This window comes from Cervus canadensis, chromosome 9 (assembly GCF_019320065.1).
Source record: "Cervus canadensis isolate Bull #8, Minnesota chromosome 9, ASM1932006v1, whole genome shotgun sequence".
Lineage (NCBI taxonomy): Eukaryota > Metazoa > Chordata > Mammalia > Artiodactyla > Cervidae > Cervus > Cervus canadensis.
The window spans coordinates 79,484,335-79,504,665 of record NC_057394.1 but is presented as its reverse complement, the minus strand read 5'-3'; the positions used below and the strand labels follow the sequence as shown (position 1 = coordinate 79,504,665).

The 20,331-nt window shown below is 47.5% G+C and overlaps 2 protein-coding genes across 2 annotated transcripts in view; both read right to left on the bottom strand.

The window, feature by feature from the left end:
* The window catches only part of FLT1 (fms related receptor tyrosine kinase 1), a 197,828-nt gene that overhangs the window by 31,951 nt on the left and 145,546 nt on the right, over positions 1-20,331 (bottom strand). The window contains exons 16-18 of the mRNA XM_043477541.1: positions 12,789-12,895; positions 7,618-7,750; positions 292-396 (exon numbers count right to left, since the gene is read on the bottom strand). Coding sequence (XP_043333476.1) covers positions 292-396; positions 7,618-7,750; positions 12,789-12,895 — 345 coding nt within the window. The remainder of the gene's footprint in view (positions 1-291; positions 397-7,617; positions 7,751-12,788; positions 12,896-20,331) is intronic.
* LOC122447131 (40S ribosomal protein S6) lies at positions 666-1,506 on the bottom strand. The gene has a single exon (XM_043477542.1). It carries the CDS (start codon positions 1,468-1,470, stop codon positions 721-723), a length of 750 nt encoding a protein of 249 aa, XP_043333477.1. The 5' UTR covers positions 1,471-1,506; the 3' UTR covers positions 666-720.

Below are 20,331 nucleotides of genomic sequence, written 5' to 3'. Positions count from 1 at the left end.
ACTGTGAGCTTAGGTCCCTGGTAGTCTAGGAGAGTCTGAGACATGGTAGGAGAAACATCTTTGACAGAAATAATTTTCCCATGGATACTTCTGGACTGTTTCACTTACAAGGTTTATTTTGAGCTCTTGGTGGCCTCATGGAAAGCTCCAGAGGTCAAGGGTCTTCCAGCAGAAGAAAGTTATGTGGCCAGAGCAGACACAGCCTCTGTCTTTTGCTAGGCCACATTCCACTAGTACCAACACATAGGGAACATAATGGGGAAGTTGAAAGCCCAATTAGAGCATCCATACCTTTCAGCATCTTTACAGCCACAGTCCGGCAGGTGGGTGATTTCTTGATGCCGAATGCCGATGCTTGCACCACTTTTCCGAAAGCCCCTCTTCCCAGTGACTTGCCTACAATGGAAAGAAGACGTTGGTTTGTTTGCCAAGTCAGCAGAATCAGTTTAAGTCTTTTGCAGGAAGAAAGGGCCTTTTCCCTATGTGTGTATGTGTGGCATGCAGCTTTGAAGGGGATCTCCAATGAATGGACCCCAAATGAGTTAGGGACACATTTATGGGGTATCTTCCTTCCAACTATTTACTGTGCTTCCATGTGGCCCTTGCCCTGTACAGTGAGGCTAGGACCTTCGAGGACATTGGGGGCAGCTGTATGGCCCGTTTTCTTTTTTTTTTTTTTTTTGATGTCTGATCTTATTTATTTGTTACTCTTAGAACATCTCATTTTTGACTGGACTCAGACTTAGAAGTAGAAGCTCTCAGAGAGGACAGCCTCCGTCTCTTGGCAATCTGTTCCTGCCGTTTTTCTTTGGCCTCCTTCATTCTCTTGGCCAAAAGTTTAGCATATTCTGCAGCCTCTTCTTTGTTTTTCTTAGTACGCTGTTTCTTCAGAGCAATACGCCGGCGTTTGTGTTGCAGAACTCGTGGAGTCACGAGACGCTGAATCTTGGGTGCTTTAGTCCTAGGTTTCTTACCTTCTTTGTTTAGGGGCTTTCGCACAACATACTGGCGGACGTCATCTTCTTTAGAGAGATTGAAAAGTTTGCGGATTCTGCTAGCTCTTTTGGGACCCAGGCGACGAGGCACTGTAGTATCAGTGAGTCCAGGAATATCCTTCTCCCCTTTTTTCACAATGACCAAGTTGAGAACACTCAGATTGGCATCCACAATGCAACCCCGTACAGATTTGCGCTTTCTCTCTCCAGTCCTCCTTGGTCTGTAACAGGAATGCCCCTTACTCAGTAGCAGGCGAACTCGGCCATGGGTCAAGACACCCTGCTTCATGGGGAAACCCTGCTTATCGTTCCCGCCACTGATTCGGACCACATAACCCTTCCATTCTTCACCCAGAGCGTCAGCAGCAACTTCTGTGGCCATGCGCTTCTCGTAGAAGGTACGAAGTTTTCGTTCATCGTCCACTTCAATGAGCTTCTGGCAGCCAGTGGCCGGGAAAGAGATGTTCAGCTTCATTCTGAAGTGGCCGACAGCCTCCGAGGCGCCACGAAAAAGACCCGTTTTCTTTTACAAAGTCCTTCTCCAGGGGGAGAGGCTACCGAATCTGCAGTTGTTTTTTTTTTTCCTTTGTCTGATAACATCATCACCACAAAAATTCCCCTATGTTTAAACTAAACCCCTTTTCTTGCCACTTAAGCTTATTTCTTCTGACCTGTGTTTCAGCAAAGGGAACAAACTGACAAGGGTGGTTACCACTATTGGCTATAGTGATGCTTCAGAGCTGCCAAAAATCACTGAAGTCATTTCTCAGACTTCCTTGCCAGGCAGAATATCCTCCGTATTTCTAACGTGTCTTTACATGATGATTACAAATCTTTGTGGTTCAAAACATGGGCCCCTCAACCCCGGGTAGCAATTTGTTTCAACCACAGAGAGGTGATTGCCAAGTGCAGTAACAAAGTGTGAGGTTTCATTCATGGTTCCCCGGCAGTATGCTATGTTCCGATGACTGCTAGCACATTTGTTTGTTTCCCTCACCCTTGAATGAGACCACTTGACTCAAAGGGGCAAGGACCATGCCTGAATCTTCCTAGAACCTGGTGCATGGGGCATCAGGGCCCCTGTGTGCTAGTACAGAAGGAAGAGGTGCATTTGGGAGTTTGTGAGATGCTCAAACCAAGTCTCTTACAGTCCTAAGTTAATCAGAGGGTCCCGTGGGATGCACAGCTGAACAGTACTCCGTGAGGAGGGCACCTCCCCCCTTTTTCTATCAGTGCTTCCTTCTGCATCTCCAGGACACAGGTAGCTGACTCCAACCTGTCCAGTAGGAAACCAGTACACCTCAATCATGATATGGCAGAAGGAAGAGTGAGCCAAAGAAGTCACCTTTTGTTGGTTCTTTGGGGGCAGAGCTGTGGAGTATAAGAAGCCAACAAAATGCTTCTGATGAAAATTAAATCCTGGTTCAATTCAGTTCACTTCAGTCGCTCAGTCGTGTCTGACTCTTTGCTACCCCATGGACTGCAGCATGCCAGGCCTTCCTGTCCATCACCAACTTGCGGAGTTTACTCAAACTCATGTCCATTGAGTCAGTGATGCCATCCAACCATCTCATCCTCTGTCATCACCTTCTCCTCCCGCCCTCAATCTTTCCCAGCATCAGTGTCTTTTCAAATGAGTCAGCTCTTCACACCAGGTGGCCAAAGTATTGGAGTTTCAGCTTCAACATCAGTCCTTCCAATGAATATTCAGGACTGATTTCCTTTAGGGTGGACTGGTTAGATCTCCTTGCAGTCCAAGGGACTCTCAAGAGTCTTCTCCAACACCACAGTTCAAAAGCATTAATTCTTCTGTGCTTAGCCTTCTTTGTAGTCCAACTCTCACATCTATACATGACCACTGGAAAAACCATAGCCTTGACTAGATGGACCTTTGTTGGCAAAGTAATGTTTCTGGTGAAGTGAAGTGAAGTGAAGTGAAGTCGCTCAGTCGTGTCCAACTCTTTGTGACCCCATGGACTGTAGCCTACCAGGCTCCTCAGTCCATGGAATTTTCCAGGCAAGAGTACTGGAGTGGGTTGCCATTTCCTTCTTCTGGTAGTCAGTGTTAATTTAACACAGCACCTTTGGCCCCACCTCTTTCTCGGGCTGTTTTGATAATGTGTTTTCAGTGAGCTAACTTTCCTCCCACCCTCCCTCCCTCCCCAAAGGACACAGTTTGTTTGTTAAGATTCCTGGAAAGTTTATAATGAAGCTCTCCTTGTCCTCATCCTACTGGAACCTTTATACTTGCATGCACAACTCCTCAGTAACAAAGTGTCCTCACCTGCCTCAACTTAGCATCTTCCACTGCCCACCCCCCCCCCAAGCATCCAGTAAGGATGTGGGAAGAGCTCGGTCACTAGTGTCATCAGAGGCATCTCCCTGCCTGGGTCTCAAGGGGACACTGGTGAGATGACACGCCTCCCCAGGTCAGAGGGGCAACTGTCGTGCTGACAGAGATCCTCCTCCCAAGGCATGCTCATGGGCGGGGATACAGTCTCTACTTCCTTCTTCAGATCAAAGTGTCCAAGAAAACAGGGTTTCTCTTTTACATACAAGAGCATCAGGTGGACCCTGAAATTGGATACGGAAAGCACGATAGCAGATGCCTTCCCCAGATTTGTAAAAATTGGTGTGTCCTGATTAGCAGTTTATTCCTTGCTTTCGTGGGGTAAAAAAAAGAACCCCTTTTCTTCTACATCACCTTCTATTGTCTCCTGTGAAAAGGGTCCTGAGCCTGAGACAGGTGACGAGCATCTTTGTCTTGGGTACCCGTCTGCAGACTCCTGCTTGTCTGGGGCAGGCAGCATCCTTTTATCCCCACACCTCCAGCCCCCACGCATTCCCTTCTTTGTCAGCACAAAACACTTCCCATCTTCCAATGGGAAGGCGCCCTGTCGGACATGATCTTAACTTCTGTGAGTTGAGGACTTTGCCTTGACCTATGAGAACAGGCTCGTTCTCACTTGACTTCCTTCAGATTTTTCATTTATTCTCTTGGAAGCTGACTGTCGCCTCGTAAAACAGCCTGAAGATCTTCCAGGCTCTTTTATCGTCTGATACATCGCAGTCCTCTGGCGGACCCACAATTCTAGTGTCAGGGGAGCCCTGCCACGCTAGACTTGATCTCGCTTGGTCCTTCTTTTCCCTTAAAATCCTCCTTGGTAAAAAAAAAAAAAAAAAAAAATCCTCCTTGGTGCTACCTGAATGCCACTAGCTAGCTTGGAAAAGTGCTGGGTCATTGTTACAGAATGGAATACTATTGGCATCTCCTCTGAGAGGGACTGGTTAGGGTCCCTGGACATGGGAGATGGTTGGAGGAGAGCAGGGCAGCCTGGAGCTGAGCCCTTCTTGGCATCCAGACTGGTCTTCCAGGAGGCAGAAGCAGCCCAGGCTCGAGCCATTCACCAGATTTCAAACATCCTGTGTACTTTCCCATGGTAGGTAATTCTGACTTTATCTTCCAATGGGAAGATCCCCTGTTTGACATCATCTCAACTTCTGTGATAAATACATAGGAGCTGAATTTTCTCCCAGGTTTGGTGAGGAATCACTAATAAAACAAGTTTCTTTAGTTCTGGATTCCAGGAATTTCAATGGTAGCAACACTCTGGACCCAAGCCCCAGCCCTGTCTGTCTCTCAGATGCTATCAATTCCAGCTTCTCTCACCAGGGCTGCGGGTCATAAGCCAGAGGGAAGACACAGCTGAAATCAGAAGCCATTTGGTCTGTGTGTGTCTCTATATTTGTAACTCATTATAACTCTCGCGTCAAACCAACTTTTCCTCTTCATCCATCCAGCCATCATTTTGGTTACTTTCACTTGTCAGAGGCGACTTCAGATTGCTCTCTGTCATCTACTTGGCTTAAGAAACAGACACATCTTGGGCCTCTCTGCTCCCATAGAAGTGGGATGAGGCTTTCTCTGGCCCTTGGAGCCATACTCAGCACTGAAAAGCCGAGCTGGTCTGTTTGACACATTTACTCTCACCCATCAGAGATACTCGCTTGCATATCAGCTGGATCTTTGCATCTGGTGACTCTGGGAGGGAAGAGAACTATAAGATCTCTAGCAAGGAGCATCTTCTGAAATGGGCTTATCTAAACCCACAGAGCCCTGGGGGGAATTCTGGTTCACGGTCTCCTTTGATGGGCCACCAAGGATCATAGTGGTCCTAGGCCAAGGAATGAAGGAATGGGACAGAAAGCTCTCGCATCCTGTACAGAAGAAGCATGCCTGCTTGTGACTAATACCTCTGGAAAGCAGTGTGGCCTGAGAATGGCTTACAGTTCTGGGAAAATTATCGCATGTTCCTGCCAAGGTCACCGGGGGCGGGGGGTCTGGGCTGGCTGCCATGTAATTTAGACTTACAGAAAGAACTCATCTGATGTACCACCTGCCCTGAACTACTCTCAATTTAGTTGATCCCCCCACTGTCCCCATCAGCAGCCATTGCTGGCTTTCGCCTGTCTTTCCAGCTTTTTTTTTTTGCTGATTTTTTTTTTAACTGATTTCCAATTTTCTCCCCCAAGCCAAACAGCACGTGTTCTTGGGGCCAAGTCTTCTTTCTCATATAGGGAGAAATAAAGGTGGAATCAAGCCCAAGAGAACGAGAAGAAAATCCCTCTGTCCCCTCCCCCTCCCCCCATACAGTCTGCATGTGGGGGAGGGGAGGCTTTGCGGCTGCATTTATAACAAGTGCTCTGCACCAAGTAACAAGCGCCACTGGCTCCACGATCTCTCTCCCTAGTTCCAAATACTAATGATTCTGGCACACACAGTGGGGAGTGGAAAACTTTCAGAAGCCACTGTCTGAGTATCTGGACCCGAGTCTTGGAGGCTCCTGTTGTTCTGTAGCTCCTAGGCTGAAGAGTAACGTGCATTGTGACCTCTGAGCTGGAGGGACTTGGGGTCTGAGCTGGAGGGAAAGCATGTTACATGGTGTTGACAGCATCCCTGTTACCTAGGAAACAACAATCTTCCCTTTCTGTCAGTGGAGCATAAACATGAAAGAGAAGGGCTTTCTTATCTGTGTTGGCCACTTCAGACACCCAGGGAAATTCAAAGTATGTAACTTATAGATTTGTGTGGTGGGGCCTTTTGATCTGCAGTTGTGCCAAGCACCAGCTCTTTCACCAAATACTCCGTTTCCCTTCACCTCCCCATTCTGAATTGTGTTCCAGGTCACCACTTCCTAATTTTTAAAAAAAATTTTATTTATTTTTATTTGGAGAATAATCACTTTACAATGTTGTGTTGGCTTCTGCCATACATCAACATGAAGCAGCCATAGATGTACCCGTGTCCCCTCCTTCTTGAACCTCCCTCCGAGCCCCTACCGCATCCCGCTCCTCTCGGTTGTCACAGGGCACGAGGTTGAGCTCCCTGCGTCCTGCGGGAAGTTCCCACTGGTTGTCTGTTCCATACATGGTAATATATGGATTTCCAGCTGCTCTCAGTTTGCCCCACCCCTTCCTCTCCCTGAAGTGTCCACAAAGCTGTTCTCTGTCTGCAACTCCACTGCTGCCCTATGAACAGGTTCATACGTACCATCCTTCTAGATTCCATATATATGTGTTCATTCATGATATTTGGGTTTCCCTGACTCAGATGGTAAAGAATCTGCCCTCAATGCAGGAGACACGGGTTCCACCCCTGGGTTGGGAAGATCCCCTGGAGAAGGGAATGGCTACCCACTCCAGTATTCTTGCCTGGGAAAGCCCATGGACAGAGGAGCCTGGCAGGCTAAAGTCCATGGGATCGGGGCTTCCCAGGCAGTGCTAGGGGTAAAGAACCCACCTGCCAATACAGGACATGTAAGAGACGTGCTTTCAATCCTGGGTGAGGAAGATTCCCTGGAGGAGGACATGGCAACCCACTCCAAAATTCTTGCTTGGAGAATCTCATGGACAGAGGAGCCTGGAGGGCTACAGTCCACAGGGTTGCAAAGAGTTGGACACAACTGAAGTGACTTAGCATATACGATACTTGTTTTTCTCTCTTTGACCTACTTCACTCTGTGTAACAGGCTCTTGGTTCATCCACCTCACTAGAACTGACTCATTCATTCCTTTTAATGGCTCAGTAATATTCCATCGTATGTATGTACCACAACTTCTTTATCTGTTCATCCGTCGATGGACTTCTACGTTGCTTCCACGTCTTGGCTTTTGTAAATAGTGCTGCGATGAACACTGGGGCACACGTTCACCACTTTCTCATCCACAGAAGTTTTGTTATTTAACAGTGCCTACAAGACGCAGCTGAAACGAATTGCTCCCTTCCCCTTCACTTTATCTGCTCTCACGTCCGTGCCCTTCTCCCTTCAAGGGGATGGACTCGAGCATCTTTGCACCCCTACCGCTGAGACGCGTGTCAGCGGCTCGGTGACGATGCCCGATGACTGCTGAAAGAAGGGACAGGGGCTGCCTTGTCCCCTTGACCTGCTGTCTCGCCATTCCAGAGAATTCTTTATTTCCACGTCCATCTCCCTTGCTGGTCTTTGAGCAACTAGGGGGTAGAACCCTGCACCTAGTTACTTCTGCTTCCCTCAGAGCGCTGTGTTTTGTGGGCAGTGGGTGCTTGGTGCAGGTTTAGGAATCCAGGGAACAAATACATTACCCAGTTTAAGTCTCTCCCGGGCAAACTCCCACTTGCTGGCATCGTAAGGGAGCCGATCGCACTGCTCATCCAGGGGAACTTCATCCGGATCCATGATAATTGACAGGTAGTCAGCTTTAATCTCAGAAGACGACTAAGGAATAAAGAGATCTCAGAGTCACCAACCAGGGAACAACTTAAACCCAGATGTGTAATGTAAAATAATACTTGGCATCATCAGCTCCTATTTTGGTTCGTTGGGTTGAAACCACATGGTCAGTAGCAAGATGTGCCCTCTGCATGCACATAGATGCATCACAGGCGAGCATGAAATTTCCATCAAGCCACTCCTTACTCTTTTCACAACGTGTTTCTCTGGTACCCCCTCCACTGTCCTGTCTTGGACCAAATGCACTCAGATTCTGCAGTGACCTTAACGCTTTTTCTTAAACAGTGATCAGAAACTCCCTGGTGGCTCAGTGGTAGAAAATCCACCTGCCAGTTCAGGAGATGTGGGTTGGTCCCTGGGTGGGGAAGATCCCCTGGAGAAGGGAAGGGCAGCCCACTCCAGTATTCTCGCCTGGGAAATTCCATGAAGAGAGGAGCCTGGTGGGACCCTACAGTCTATGGGGTCACAAAGAATCGGACAGGACTTAGCAACTAACCACCACCAAGCAGTGATCACATAATAATCTTCTCTGAAAAAATGCAAAGTATTTTAATAAAATCATTCCAAACAATGACTATAAATAACTTTCCATGGTCATTCTCCAGGAATATGCGTGGCAGATGGGTCAGCAGTGGGTTGTGGCTTTTCTGCATCTGTAAGAAAGGCTAAAGTGGCCAAGCAAACCCAGGATCCCTGGGACAGTGGAGAAGTGCATTTCATATGAAGTGGTTAAAGACACCCAGAAGGCCCCTTGGTTGCTGCAGCAACCTGAAAAGGCTAGAGTGAGATTAGAATAAGATTTACCTGGAGGAATTACAGAAAAAGGATTCTGAGCTCAGAACTTAAACACCAAACAGTCAGCCCTTCTGAAAGAATAAAGGAATACACCAGCAAGTAGGCGCCACAAGTTTCCTGGTGACCAAAATTTTGTGAGTTCCTATTCAGATGGACTGGATTCATCTGAACTGTTTGAGTATTTACATTAAAATTCATGTAAAATGCAAGGTTATTCAGCACATTGCAAGTTTATATATTTAGCATACATAGCTGTGACTCACAGGCAGGGAAAAAAGATGAAAAAGGAAAAATGTACAAAAAGAAAAAAGATTTGTCTTCAGTGAGAAATCGAAGTTAAGAAATAGTAAATATTTGCTATAAACAAAATTAAAAAAAAAATAGAAGTTGATTATTTCAAAGGCAAAGGGGTGAGACTTACACACAGCTATATTCCAAGTTCTTTTGGCCGCTGGTGTAATAAGATGTCAGATAAATAAGGTGACACCTATCTTCTAGTACTTGTTTTATCTTGGTGATGCAAATGAAGCCCAGAACATACCCTTTATTTCAGCTCACATGTAAACGGATTTACATTTAGTGTGTTAGGTTCACATTCATGGGTGATATACCCTGTTCATATTAATTAATTGTAGAATTGACTGCATTTCTATAGGCAGGACAGAAAAGAAGTATGCTTGCCCATAGAGGCTGGGTTTTGATAACTCTTGTCCAGAAGTTACTTCCACTTCATTTAAATGAGTTTAGGGCCCTTCCTTTCTGTGCATTTCCCTAAACAGGATCAGAGTTGAGCAGAGAAGACAAACCTCCCCATACATTCGACTTCACACCCGCCCACATTCTTTGGCCCTGACTCACCCCGTCCTGGACTGTCACAGCTCACCTCATCCATCACTCGCAATCTGCCTCTTTCTCACAAAAATTATCACTGAAATGTGTGACAGATAGCTCAGGGCAGGAAGATTGCCTGGCCTCCACAAAGAGTGGAAAATGGAGACAGATAGGGAGCACGTTTGTCATGAGCTGCGTTTGCCAGCATGGTAGACTGGGGGCGGGGGGGTGGGGCGCACTTAAAGACACTCGGACGAGGCTGCAGGGCTGGACAGGAGTGTTCTTTCCCACACCAGGGTGCTGGGTGCTCATGAGTGGCATGGATGGAGGAACTTCATGACTCCAGCTCTCAGCGTGCGTGATAGCCAAGGCCATGAGACACGATCTCCAGTCTTCCAAGAGCCCAGGAAGAGCTGCAGCCCAGCCAGGGACAGCTTGGGTCCTGTGGGAGCTGAAAGAGGTGGGCAGGGGTAGTGACCGAGCCAGGGGAGCAGGCCACGGAAGACAGTCTGCCCACATGGCACCTGAGGAATCCTATGGTTTGTCTCAAGGCAGATGAGAGGAGATACCCAACAGACCTTCAGGAAGGGCTTTGAGACGAGCCTGATGGTAGAATCTCGGTTGACTGATGCTTATTCTTTCAACTGACAAAAACACGGAGCACCCACTGGGTGCTAGGCATGGAAATTGCTTGGTCAGGTGCTTCAGAGCCCAGATGTGGAGGCCTGGGTTTGAATCAGAACCTACATATTACCTTGGGCAAGTTGCTTAACTTTATTAAGCCTAGTTTCCTTATCAGTAAGACAGTGTCAGTAGTGGTACTTATCTCATAGAGTTGCTATGAATATCATGCAAAATAGTCTATGAAAAGCTGTTCGAGAGGCCTGGTGTATAGTAAGCATGAATAAATATTAGCTTTAGTTGGCCTGTGCAGGGTGAGGATGAAAAGAGAAAATACAGTCCTTATCAGTGAGGAATTTACACAGCGGTTAGAGAAATCAGCTGGAGATATGTTTTTGATGCCTTGTTCCTCTTTGCCTTCCCAAACCAATTACTTCTCAAATCCTATAGGTATTCTATCATTGAGATGGTCATTTCTTGCCTTCATCCTTTCTCATTGACATTCAAATTTTCTAACTTTTTAGACATACAGGGGACCTCTTCGATTGAGTCCCAGGTTGCCTTTCCAGTGTTATTTCCACTAAGCTCCCATATGCAAAGTACCCAGACATTTTCCCTAACCTGGAGAGTGGGCCAGAGTGAGGGTGGACTGTTTTTCTACTGCTTTCCTTCCAGCCGCAACCTTCAAAGTCTGTCTCTAAACGGAGCTCTCTCTGAAGTTTCTCTGCCCGCTCCTCCTTTGAACTCTGCAGTCTTTGTACCGCCCTTGCAGATTTGGCAGGTTCCGCTTTTGTTAGATGTGTTTTCCTATATGCTGTACCTCCCCTTTCCAAATCCCGTTGTTTAACTTTTGCTTCCTTCGAAAGCAGTGGCTTTCCTTGTCCTGTCTTAAAACCAGCCGCTCCCTGCAGCAAAAGCCTCAGGTTATTTATTCACCGTGCAGGAGGGCCGCCAGCTGACATACCAACACTGGGAAGTATACCTTCCTGGTTTTGAACAGCGAGTCTAAGGTCATACAACCTGGGTTCAAAACTCAGCTGCGACTCTAACTAGCTGAGTGACTCTAGGCAGGTTATTTTACCTCTCTGAGCCTCAGTTTCCCTCTCCTTAAAATGGGAATAATAATGTATTTATATCTTTGTGTTTTTCAAAGGACTAACTGAGATATGACATAAAGAGCTCCCCAAATGTGCCACAAACACTCAGCTCATAAAATGGTGAAAGTAATTTAAAGTGATTTTTAAAAAAATAATTAAAGCATAAGAGATGAGGAGCTTATTATGTTACGTAATGATTTTCTAATTCAAAGCTACTTAAAGATAACTGTTTTTTGATATATTTTTCTTCTATATATTATATTTCAATGTATTTTAACAGCAACCAAAACTAGTCTCTATAAATTAAAAAATTTAAATAAAAATAATATAATCATTCTTAAAAAAAAAAAGACTTGCCTGTTAATAAGGACTAATACAGCTCTAGAAATTGAGGAGGTCTCTCCTTGGTACTTTACAAGTCCTATTGATTTTATCTCCTAAATATCTCTTCAAGTCTAATCCTTTGGGCTAAGCGACCGTCATTTCTGACTTGGACTGCATTCTTCTATTCACTGGGTTCTTCTCTATTCAATCTTGTCCACTCTGGTCCTTTCTCCTCATACAGTCTGAAATCGTCTTTCCGGACACAGGTCTCTCACACTTACAATCACCTATCTTTGCTTAACCCCACCCCCGGCCCACCTGGCCAAGGCTTCCTCTTCTAAAACACAGAGGAAATTGCTTCCCGCGGCCTACGGGGCCTGCCTGACAGCCTCTCCTCTCCGGCCTCCCCTCGTCCGTCGGCCCCACCTCTGCCCAGGTCAGCCTGTCCTCACCGCATCGCCTCTGCCTGCAGACTTCCCCTCCCTTACATGCCATGCAGTCGGCTGAGTCACGTTTGACGTCTGCCTGTGCTACAGTCAGTCTCTCCCCAGACTACACACAGCAGCCTCTCTGCGCTGTCACCAGACAGCCCTACGCAGGGCCTGCTTCTGCCCTGAGCGGGCACCTGGGGAATATTTAAGGCATGAATGAACGAATGAGTGTTGGCCCCCCGCCACCGCCCCCCCAGTAAACTTTGGAGAAGCACAAGCTGTGCCAACAGGCCTAATGATAGGAATCTGATGTCTTGAATTCCACCCTGAGCCTCACACGCTGAAGAACTTAATTTTATCATGGGGCTCAGAGTATGGAACAGCAGACAGAGATAAGACAGAGGTGGGTCTTTATTTTGCCTTTTCCTTTTTGTCTCTTAGAAGAGAGTGAGATTAAGAAAATGAATATTTCTCAGATCTCGTGTGGAATTTAAAGACTTCATTTTACACGGAAGATGTTCCTTCTGTGTGTGGGACATAGTCATCTGTTCATTGTTCTAGCTTTTTTTTTTTTTTTTTTTGAACACCCCATGTTAGGGTGAGATGTTTGTTTTCTGGATTTTCTTTTTTTTTGGCCATCAGGCATACGAGATCTTTGTTCCCTGACCAGAGGTTGAACCCTTGCTCCCTGCAGTGGAAGCGTGGAGTCTTAACTGCTGGACAAACAGGGAAGTCCTGAGAGACAGTTTAATGATTCATCTGCCATGTTCACCTGTTCAGTGCCTGCTCTGGACATCAGGCATTTGGGGGAGCAGGCATTTTTGGGGGAAATCTAGCATGATGTCACTATACCAGCAGTGCCACTGGGCCTTGTGGCAGATTTTTGCCAAAAGGAGCATAGAATTTCATCTGAAATATTCTTACCCTTTTCAGTTTTCGGATAAAAAGTGTTAACAGGAGCCAGAAGAGGGTTGCAGCCACACAGGTGCACGTCAGAGTGATGAGCTCCAGGTTAGACTTGTCCGAGGTCCCTGGAGAGATAAAAACACCAAGAGGGCGCTAAACAGCAGCTCACAACCCCTGGGTCTGTGATTTGACAGAAAAAGGTCAGTGGCCCCCAAGTGCTTCATCACGGCGAACACAATCAGCTCCCAGCACAGAGCCTCTCACCTTCTGGGTCAGGCAGGGTTCATGCTATTATCGTCATAAACTCGCATGGAAATGAAAAGACTTTCCAGAAATGTTGCTGTGGAGTTTGCCAACAACTCCAGAAATAGTGAGTTAAAAATCAGAGGAGAAATTAAAAATGGGAAAAAAAATTAAGGCAGGAACAAGACCTCATTAAAGTGCTAAATCTGGATGATGTGAAATCTCCCTAATGGGTTTGAGAGGAAATTCTAAAGAAAAAGAAAAAAAAGACATAAAAAGTCTCCTTGGGGAATCACAAACTTCTTCAAAGTAGACTTTAAAAATAAAAATAAAGCTCCAGGACTGTCACAATCACCCACTCACTCCTCTTGGAAGAGACAGGCCAACCCTCTGGGTTGGACCACTCACGTCTGGGGCTCTCACGTCCGAGGCTCCTCCTCAGGTGGAGCTGAGCCAAGGGATCTGCTGGAGCTGATTCTTCCCCATCACCTTGTTCCTCAGAATTGGAGATGAAAGCTGAGTACTGTTTCCCCATGACCAGAAAGAAAAGACCCAATGTATCCAAGAGACGCTTCCAGAAAGGATCCTCCTTGGGATTTAAAGGAATGCCCCAGTGAGCCAGGACCGAGGTTCCCTGCTTCTCGATGCCAGGGGACAGTGTCCTGGGAGCTCTAAAGGGATGCCCTTGTCCTTGACCTTCATTGGTGGTGGTGTAGTCACTAAGTCATGTCTGACTCTTGCGACCCCATGGACTGTAGCCCACCAGGCTCCTCAGTCCATGGGATTTTCCAGGCAAGAACACTGGAGTGGGTTTCCATTTCCTTCTCCAGGGGATCTTCCCAACCGAGGAATTAAACCTGGGTCTCCTGCATTGCAGGCGGATTCTTTACCAACTGAGCTATGAAGGAAGCCCATTAAAGGGAGACAGAGACTTAGTATCAAGTGAGGCCAAGATCAAGTGAAACTTATTCCCTTTGGAAATGGTGAGGCAATTTCCTGGTGGGCCAGTGGTTCGATCCCTGGTTGGGGAACTAAAATCCTGCATGCTGTGTTCCATGGCACCTCCTGCCCTGCACCGCGCTCCCGCCACCCCCAAGAAATGCTGATGTGGATGCTGGTATTTTCTATTGAGCACTTACTATACATCAAGTCCTCACACCTGCCTATGAAGCAGGGGGGCAAGAATATCCCCATTTCATGGATAAGGGCTTCACCTGGGGGGCGGAGACTCTTGGTTTAACTTATTTATTTGACTGTGCTGGGTTTTAGTTGTAGCATCCGGGACCTTTGATCTTCCTTGTGGTATGTGGGATCTTGTTCCCTGACCAGGGATCGAACCCGGGGCCCTTGCACTTTTTGAGCACAGAGTCTGACCACTGGACCACCAGGGAAGTCCCTGGGCTCTTTGTTTTAATTCAGTGAAGATGTATTAAATCCGACTCCAGGCAAGGAGACGGGTAGGCAACTCAGGGAAAGCTGTCGCTACCAGGAGCTCACTTACAGCCCAACCAGGAGGCTTAAGGCAAATGCAAAGAAATGAGGTGCAGGGGGTTTGGAGGCTGAGGGAGAGGTAACACTTGAAATGGATCTTGACCTCCAGGGGCGAAGGCAGGGGAAGGCACTGTAGGCAGAGGGAAGGTGTGAGTGATGACCCAGAATTGGGAAATGGTAGGGCTCTGATGGAGGCGGGGCAAGAATTCTGAGCATCCCTGTGGTCTCAACTCAGTGCCGCAGGCAGCTGGAGCCAGTGCAGCTTCTCTGCCCGGAATAGGAGCAAATACGTAAGCTAAAAACTGAAGCCTCTTTTCTCGTCTCCATTCAGCCACCGTGTACGAACAGTCCCTATGGGCCACGGTCCCCGCCACAGTGTGCCTTCTCATCCGGAGGGGACTCTGGCATTTCCTCTCTTTTCAGCCCACCCCCAGTTCCTGTTTATTCTGCTTCCATGGCTCATGAAAACCTCTCCTCCTGTCCTACCGCAGGATCACCACCTAAGTCAAGGCCCCTGCAATCCCCCTGAATGACCGCAGCAGCTTCCTAGCCTCGAGCCCCCAGTCTCTCCTCTGCTCGAGCCCACTCAATCTTCCCAAATCACAGATTCCCTCCTGTTGTTCAGTTACTCGGTCATGTCTGACTCTTTGCGATGCTATGGACTGCAGCATGCCAGGCTTCCCTGTCCTTCATCATCTCCCAGAGTTTGCTCAAAATCATGTCCATTGAGTTGGTGATATCCCCCAACCGTCTCATCCTCAGCCACCCCCTTCTCCTCCTGCCCTCAGTCTTTCCCAGCATCAGGGTCTTTTCCAGTGAGTCAGTTCTTTCCATCAGGTGGCCAAAGTATTGGAGCTTCAGCATCAGTCCTTCCGATGAGTATTCAGGAGTGATTTCCTTTACGATTGACTGGTTTGAACTCCTTGCTGTCTAAGGGACTCTCAAGAGTCTTCTCCATACCACAATTCAAAAATATTAATTCTTGAGTACTCAGCCTTCTTTATGGTCCAACTCTCACATCTGTACATGACTGCTGGAAAAACCATAGCTTTGACTATATAGACCTTTGTCAACAAGGTGATGGGGTTCCTTAAATTCCATCACTGCTGCCTGCCCCCAGCACTGTCATGAGAGAAACCCAAGCTCTTACATCCTGTCTGCCCAACCTCACCTGTTTCTTCAGTCTCATCTCCTGCAGCCCAACCATCGCCCCACATGCTCTATATCAAAATACTTGTAGTTTCATAACCAGTAGTTTCATAGACCAGCCCTTCCACCTCTGTGCTGTTGCCTTCACTGTTTCTCTACCAGGATATCAACTTCCCAGGGGTGAGGTCACACCTTACTCATTCTCATTGTCCCCACACACCATTGGGTGGATAAGTCATACTTTGATTTGTCTCTAGAGAGTTTCATGAAGCTTTCAAAGGGTTTAGGACAAATTCCCGTTCCCTTATATTCACCCAATAAGCATATAAAACATCACCTGAGTCCCCGGCTCTGCTCTGGGGGCTGGCATGTGGTGGTAAATGAAGGGGCATGGAAAGGAGGTCACGCTCTGGTGTTCAGGTATGAACTGACAGGTGTGTTCAGAGCTCTGAGTGAAGCAGCAGAAGGTGGTTCTCGTTCACAGTGATGCCTCCGGTGCGGAGGACAACACTGCCTGGCACATGGTAGGCAGGCATCCTGAAAGTGTTGGTTGAATGAATGAGTGAACTTGGCTTCATTTGCTGCTCTGGCAGCTTGGGGTTATTCGTCCCTGAACCTCATGAGATCGACTGAGAAATTTCCAGGCATGACCCCCTCTTCTCTCAGTATGGGTCCTCTCAGTGGGAAGACAGTAAGTCCAAGTTAATGAGTTTGGGTTTCCTTGGGTTTCCCAGGTGGCATTAGTGGTAAAGAATCCCCCTGCAATGCTGGAGATGCAGAGACACAGGTTCAATCCCTGGGTCCGGAAAATCTCCTAGAGAAGGAAATGGCAACCCACTCCAGTATTCTTGCCTAGAGAATCCCATGGACGGAGGAGCCTGGTGGGTTGCAGTTCAGGGGGTCGCAAAGAGTCGGACACGACTGAGCAACTGCGCACGTATGAGCCCCTGAGGTGAGAGATTTAATGTCTCCTTGCAGTATTCACACACACACACACACACTCGTGTCTTTGCTTATGCTGCAGATATGTTTTGTGAAACCAAAAACCAGACTGGGACCTGCTCGGGGCACAGTGGCTTTTGGCTGCTGGAGGAGCCGAGAACATCTTGGGACTGGGCAAGGTCTGCATACAGTCTCTGCAAGGACGGACCTGGAGAGACCCCGCCCACGGTGGGAACTTTCCCACGGCATTCCCAGGGGCAGGAAGTTGACCCCCGAAGTAATTCCACAGTCCTTACTCAGGCAGATTCCTTGCAGTGGAACTGAAGATGTCCGGGTGCACTTAGGCATTTAAGGAATCAGCTCATTAAAAACATCTTCGATGAACACTGGTTAGAAGGGAAAGATCTATTTTAATACTCTGTTACTGTTTTTTGAAAACTGAATTCATTTTGTGAGACCTGGTATCTGGGCTCTGCCTCTGTCTTGTCCGGTAACTTGATTTCCATCTTCACTTGGAAAGTAACCATGAGGGTCGTCCGCTGTAGGTTGACCTAATTCAGCAGCATCTCTTCCCATCCGCTGTCGGCTGTGTTTTCAGGGGTCAGACATCCACACACTGGCCTGCCTTGGACCCAGCTTCGCCTCGCTGGTGTCGGCTGATGAACTTGGTGCATGAAAGAGCCCAGCTGTACATGGCGGGCGTAGGAGGCGGGGGAACATGGGTGGATTTGACAATAACGGGACTTGGCGCTGGATCTCAGGGCCATCCGTCCTGTCTGATGGGTGTGAGAGTGCCGCGTGGACGTGGTACGAGGGTGTTTTTATATGGGATGATGACAAGAAGGTGACCGATTCAAAGAGGTCAGGTATTTTTACCTCTTATTTCAGATTGCAGACCAGGCTGCCCAGAACGTGCCATGTCAGTTACCCCCCCGGGCTTCGTCCCGTCCCTGCTGGGGTAGGAAGGGCAGGAGGGGGTAGGGCTGAGTTCTGAAGGTGGCATGTCTTGTCTAGAGTCTGCAGAGCTTGGCTGTGTCCTGCCATCCTGCCCTGAGCCTTTCTGACGGTGGTGGGTGGCGCTGTCTGCATGAGACCCGGGCTGTGTGACATGGCAGCATGACCCCGGCCGGGACACGTGGCTCTTTGTGGCCCCAGACTGCCTGAGTGAACGGGCAGCAGAACCAGGCAGCTCAGCTCATGCGGTGTAGCTGGGTGGTGCCTCCCAAGAAGTGAGGGCAACTCCCCAGCAAGAGGCCAGGGCCCCAGCCCCAGGCCTGCCTTGACTGCAGAGAAGGAAGTCTTTCTCTGACCCTGCACACAGCTGTGAGTATGATCGGGGACTCTGTGCACCAGCCCCATCCCTAAAGTGTGGACGTGGCAACAGCGCCCCACCTCACAGGGGAGATGGATAAAACTAGGTGTTATTTTGGAGGCTTCACTCTCCTTTCCTTTTAAAAAAATCCTCTTATTACTTTTTGTTTTTATTTATTTTTTATTTTTGGCCCTGCTATGTGGCATGCGGACTTCCCTGGTAGCTCAGACGGTAAAGAATCTGCCTGATGCGGGAGACACAGGTTTGATCCCAGGGTGGAGAAGATTCCCTGGAGAAGAGAATGGCTACCCACTCCAGTATTCTTGCCTTGACACACACACACACACACACACACACAATTCTTGCCTTCACACACACACGCACACACACTGAAGAATGTTAGTTCCCTGACCAGGGATCGAACCCATGCCCCCTGCATTGGAGCATACAGTCTTAACCACTGGACCACCAGGGAAGTCCTCCTCTTATTACTTTTTGGACTTCAACTGCAACATAATTTTTTTTTTCATCCAAACATATTGTGTAAAACACAATTTGCTTTTCCTTCTAAAACTAATCAGACTTTGACCCAAGTACTGACCATTTTCTGTAAACCACTTAGTTACTTTCCCTGAGAAACTGACCTGACACCCAGTATGGCTTAGGAGTTATTCTCTGGTTCTGGTGTTGTTCTAATTTGAGGGAACCGTTTATGTGGGTTTATTGCCCATTATGCTATTGGGACATCAAGAGAAGGGTGTTTCTTGTTCACTCTGCATCTCAAGCACTGGCCTAGTGAAAGACTCAATAAATGTTTATATATGGATAAAAAGAAAATCAATCAATACACCTGAACCTGGCTGCCCATGGGAGTAAATTAAGCAAGGCTAGCTCCTTTGACCTGCAAATCAGTAACCAGTAATCAAGTTATCCTTATTGTATAATTTCTCTAAGGCTGATTGGACATTTAGATTGACTGTCATACTGATTATGAGGGCTTCCCTGGTAGTACAACACAAAAGAATCCACCTGCCAATGCAGGAGAAGCAGGAGATGTGGGTTCGATCCCTGGGTTGGGAAGATCCCTGGAGGAGGGCATGGCAACTCACTCCTGTATTCTTGCCTGGAGAATCCCACAGACAGAGGAGCCTGGTGGGCTTCAGTCCATGGGGTCGCAGAGTCAGACATGGCTGAAGCGACTGAACACACACACATACACATGCTTACTTTAGGTATACATACGAATTACGAAGCCTTATATGTATACTACGTAGTTTGGTATACAGACACCAACTTGGAAAGTGAGGTATGGACATACTGTATTTGGATTAAATTTGAAGTACATTTCAAGAGGAACTTTAGGTAAAGATACTTAAAGTTGCTATTCTATCAGTTCTGTAACACATTTTTATCATAGTAAGTTAAAGCCTTAGGTCAAATAGGAATTTTGTGGCCTGGAACACCATTTGTGTGACTTACTGGCTAAGTCTAGAAAAAGTATAATACAGCAAGTTTTGTCGAAATGGAATTCACTTTATCATATTAACAAAAAAGCGTGCATGCTAAGTTGCTTCAGTTGTGTCCAACTCTGTGTGACCCTCTGGACTGTAGCCTGCCATTCTCATATATTTGAGAAGTTTTTATCATATGCCATATGCACTGTTAAGTTTGTTAATCCTTCCAGCAACCCTATACAGTTGGCATGCCATAATTCACACCCATTTTGCCGATGAGTAAACGGAGGCTCCAGGAGGGAAGTCATCTGTCTAGGGTTGCATGGCTCATGGGTAGGGATGCACCTGACTTCAGATCAGGGCCTCTTCCCCACCAGGTGGAGGGGCAGGTGAGCAGAGTGGTTAAACAGGGATCCGTTCTCAGCGCCACCACTTCCCAGCTTCACAACCCTAGACAGAGCCCTCATCCTCTCGGGGCCTCAGATTCTCACTTGTAAGAAAAAAATCCCTCCTTGGATTGTTGCAAAAGCGAAGAAGACTGATGCATATTATGTGCTTAAAATGGTGCACTGCACGGTCAACAAGCGTGAGATGTTCTAACTGAATTCCAGCACCATTTTTTGCATTCTCGATCAAGGCCAGCTTTATGTCATTGTTTAGGTTTCAGTACAAAGGCACGCACAGCCCGCCCCCAGCCCTCCCGGGTGAAATCAGGGAGCTGCCAGCTCAACTCTCTCTCCCCTCTCCTGGGGAAACCCATGAGAGGAGTGACAGCTGTCACCAACATCTCCACGTGAATTAGTTTATCACATTTATCACATGTGAATTAGTTTATCTCCTAGTGCGAGGAGAGCCAGGGCAGAGAGTTGTGTCAGAGCTCAGAGGAGGCTCAGAAGGAGGGGAGAGGCTGGTCCCTAAGACGAGTCTGTTCCAAGCTTTTCCTTCTCTTTACACTTGGGACTTGGTCAAG

What these genes read in the sequence shown, in the direction of transcription:
- LOC122447131 (XM_043477542.1), bottom strand. Translation starts at nt 1,470, where the DNA reads ATGAAGCTGAACATCTCTTTCCCGGCCACTGGCTGCCAGAAGCTCATT.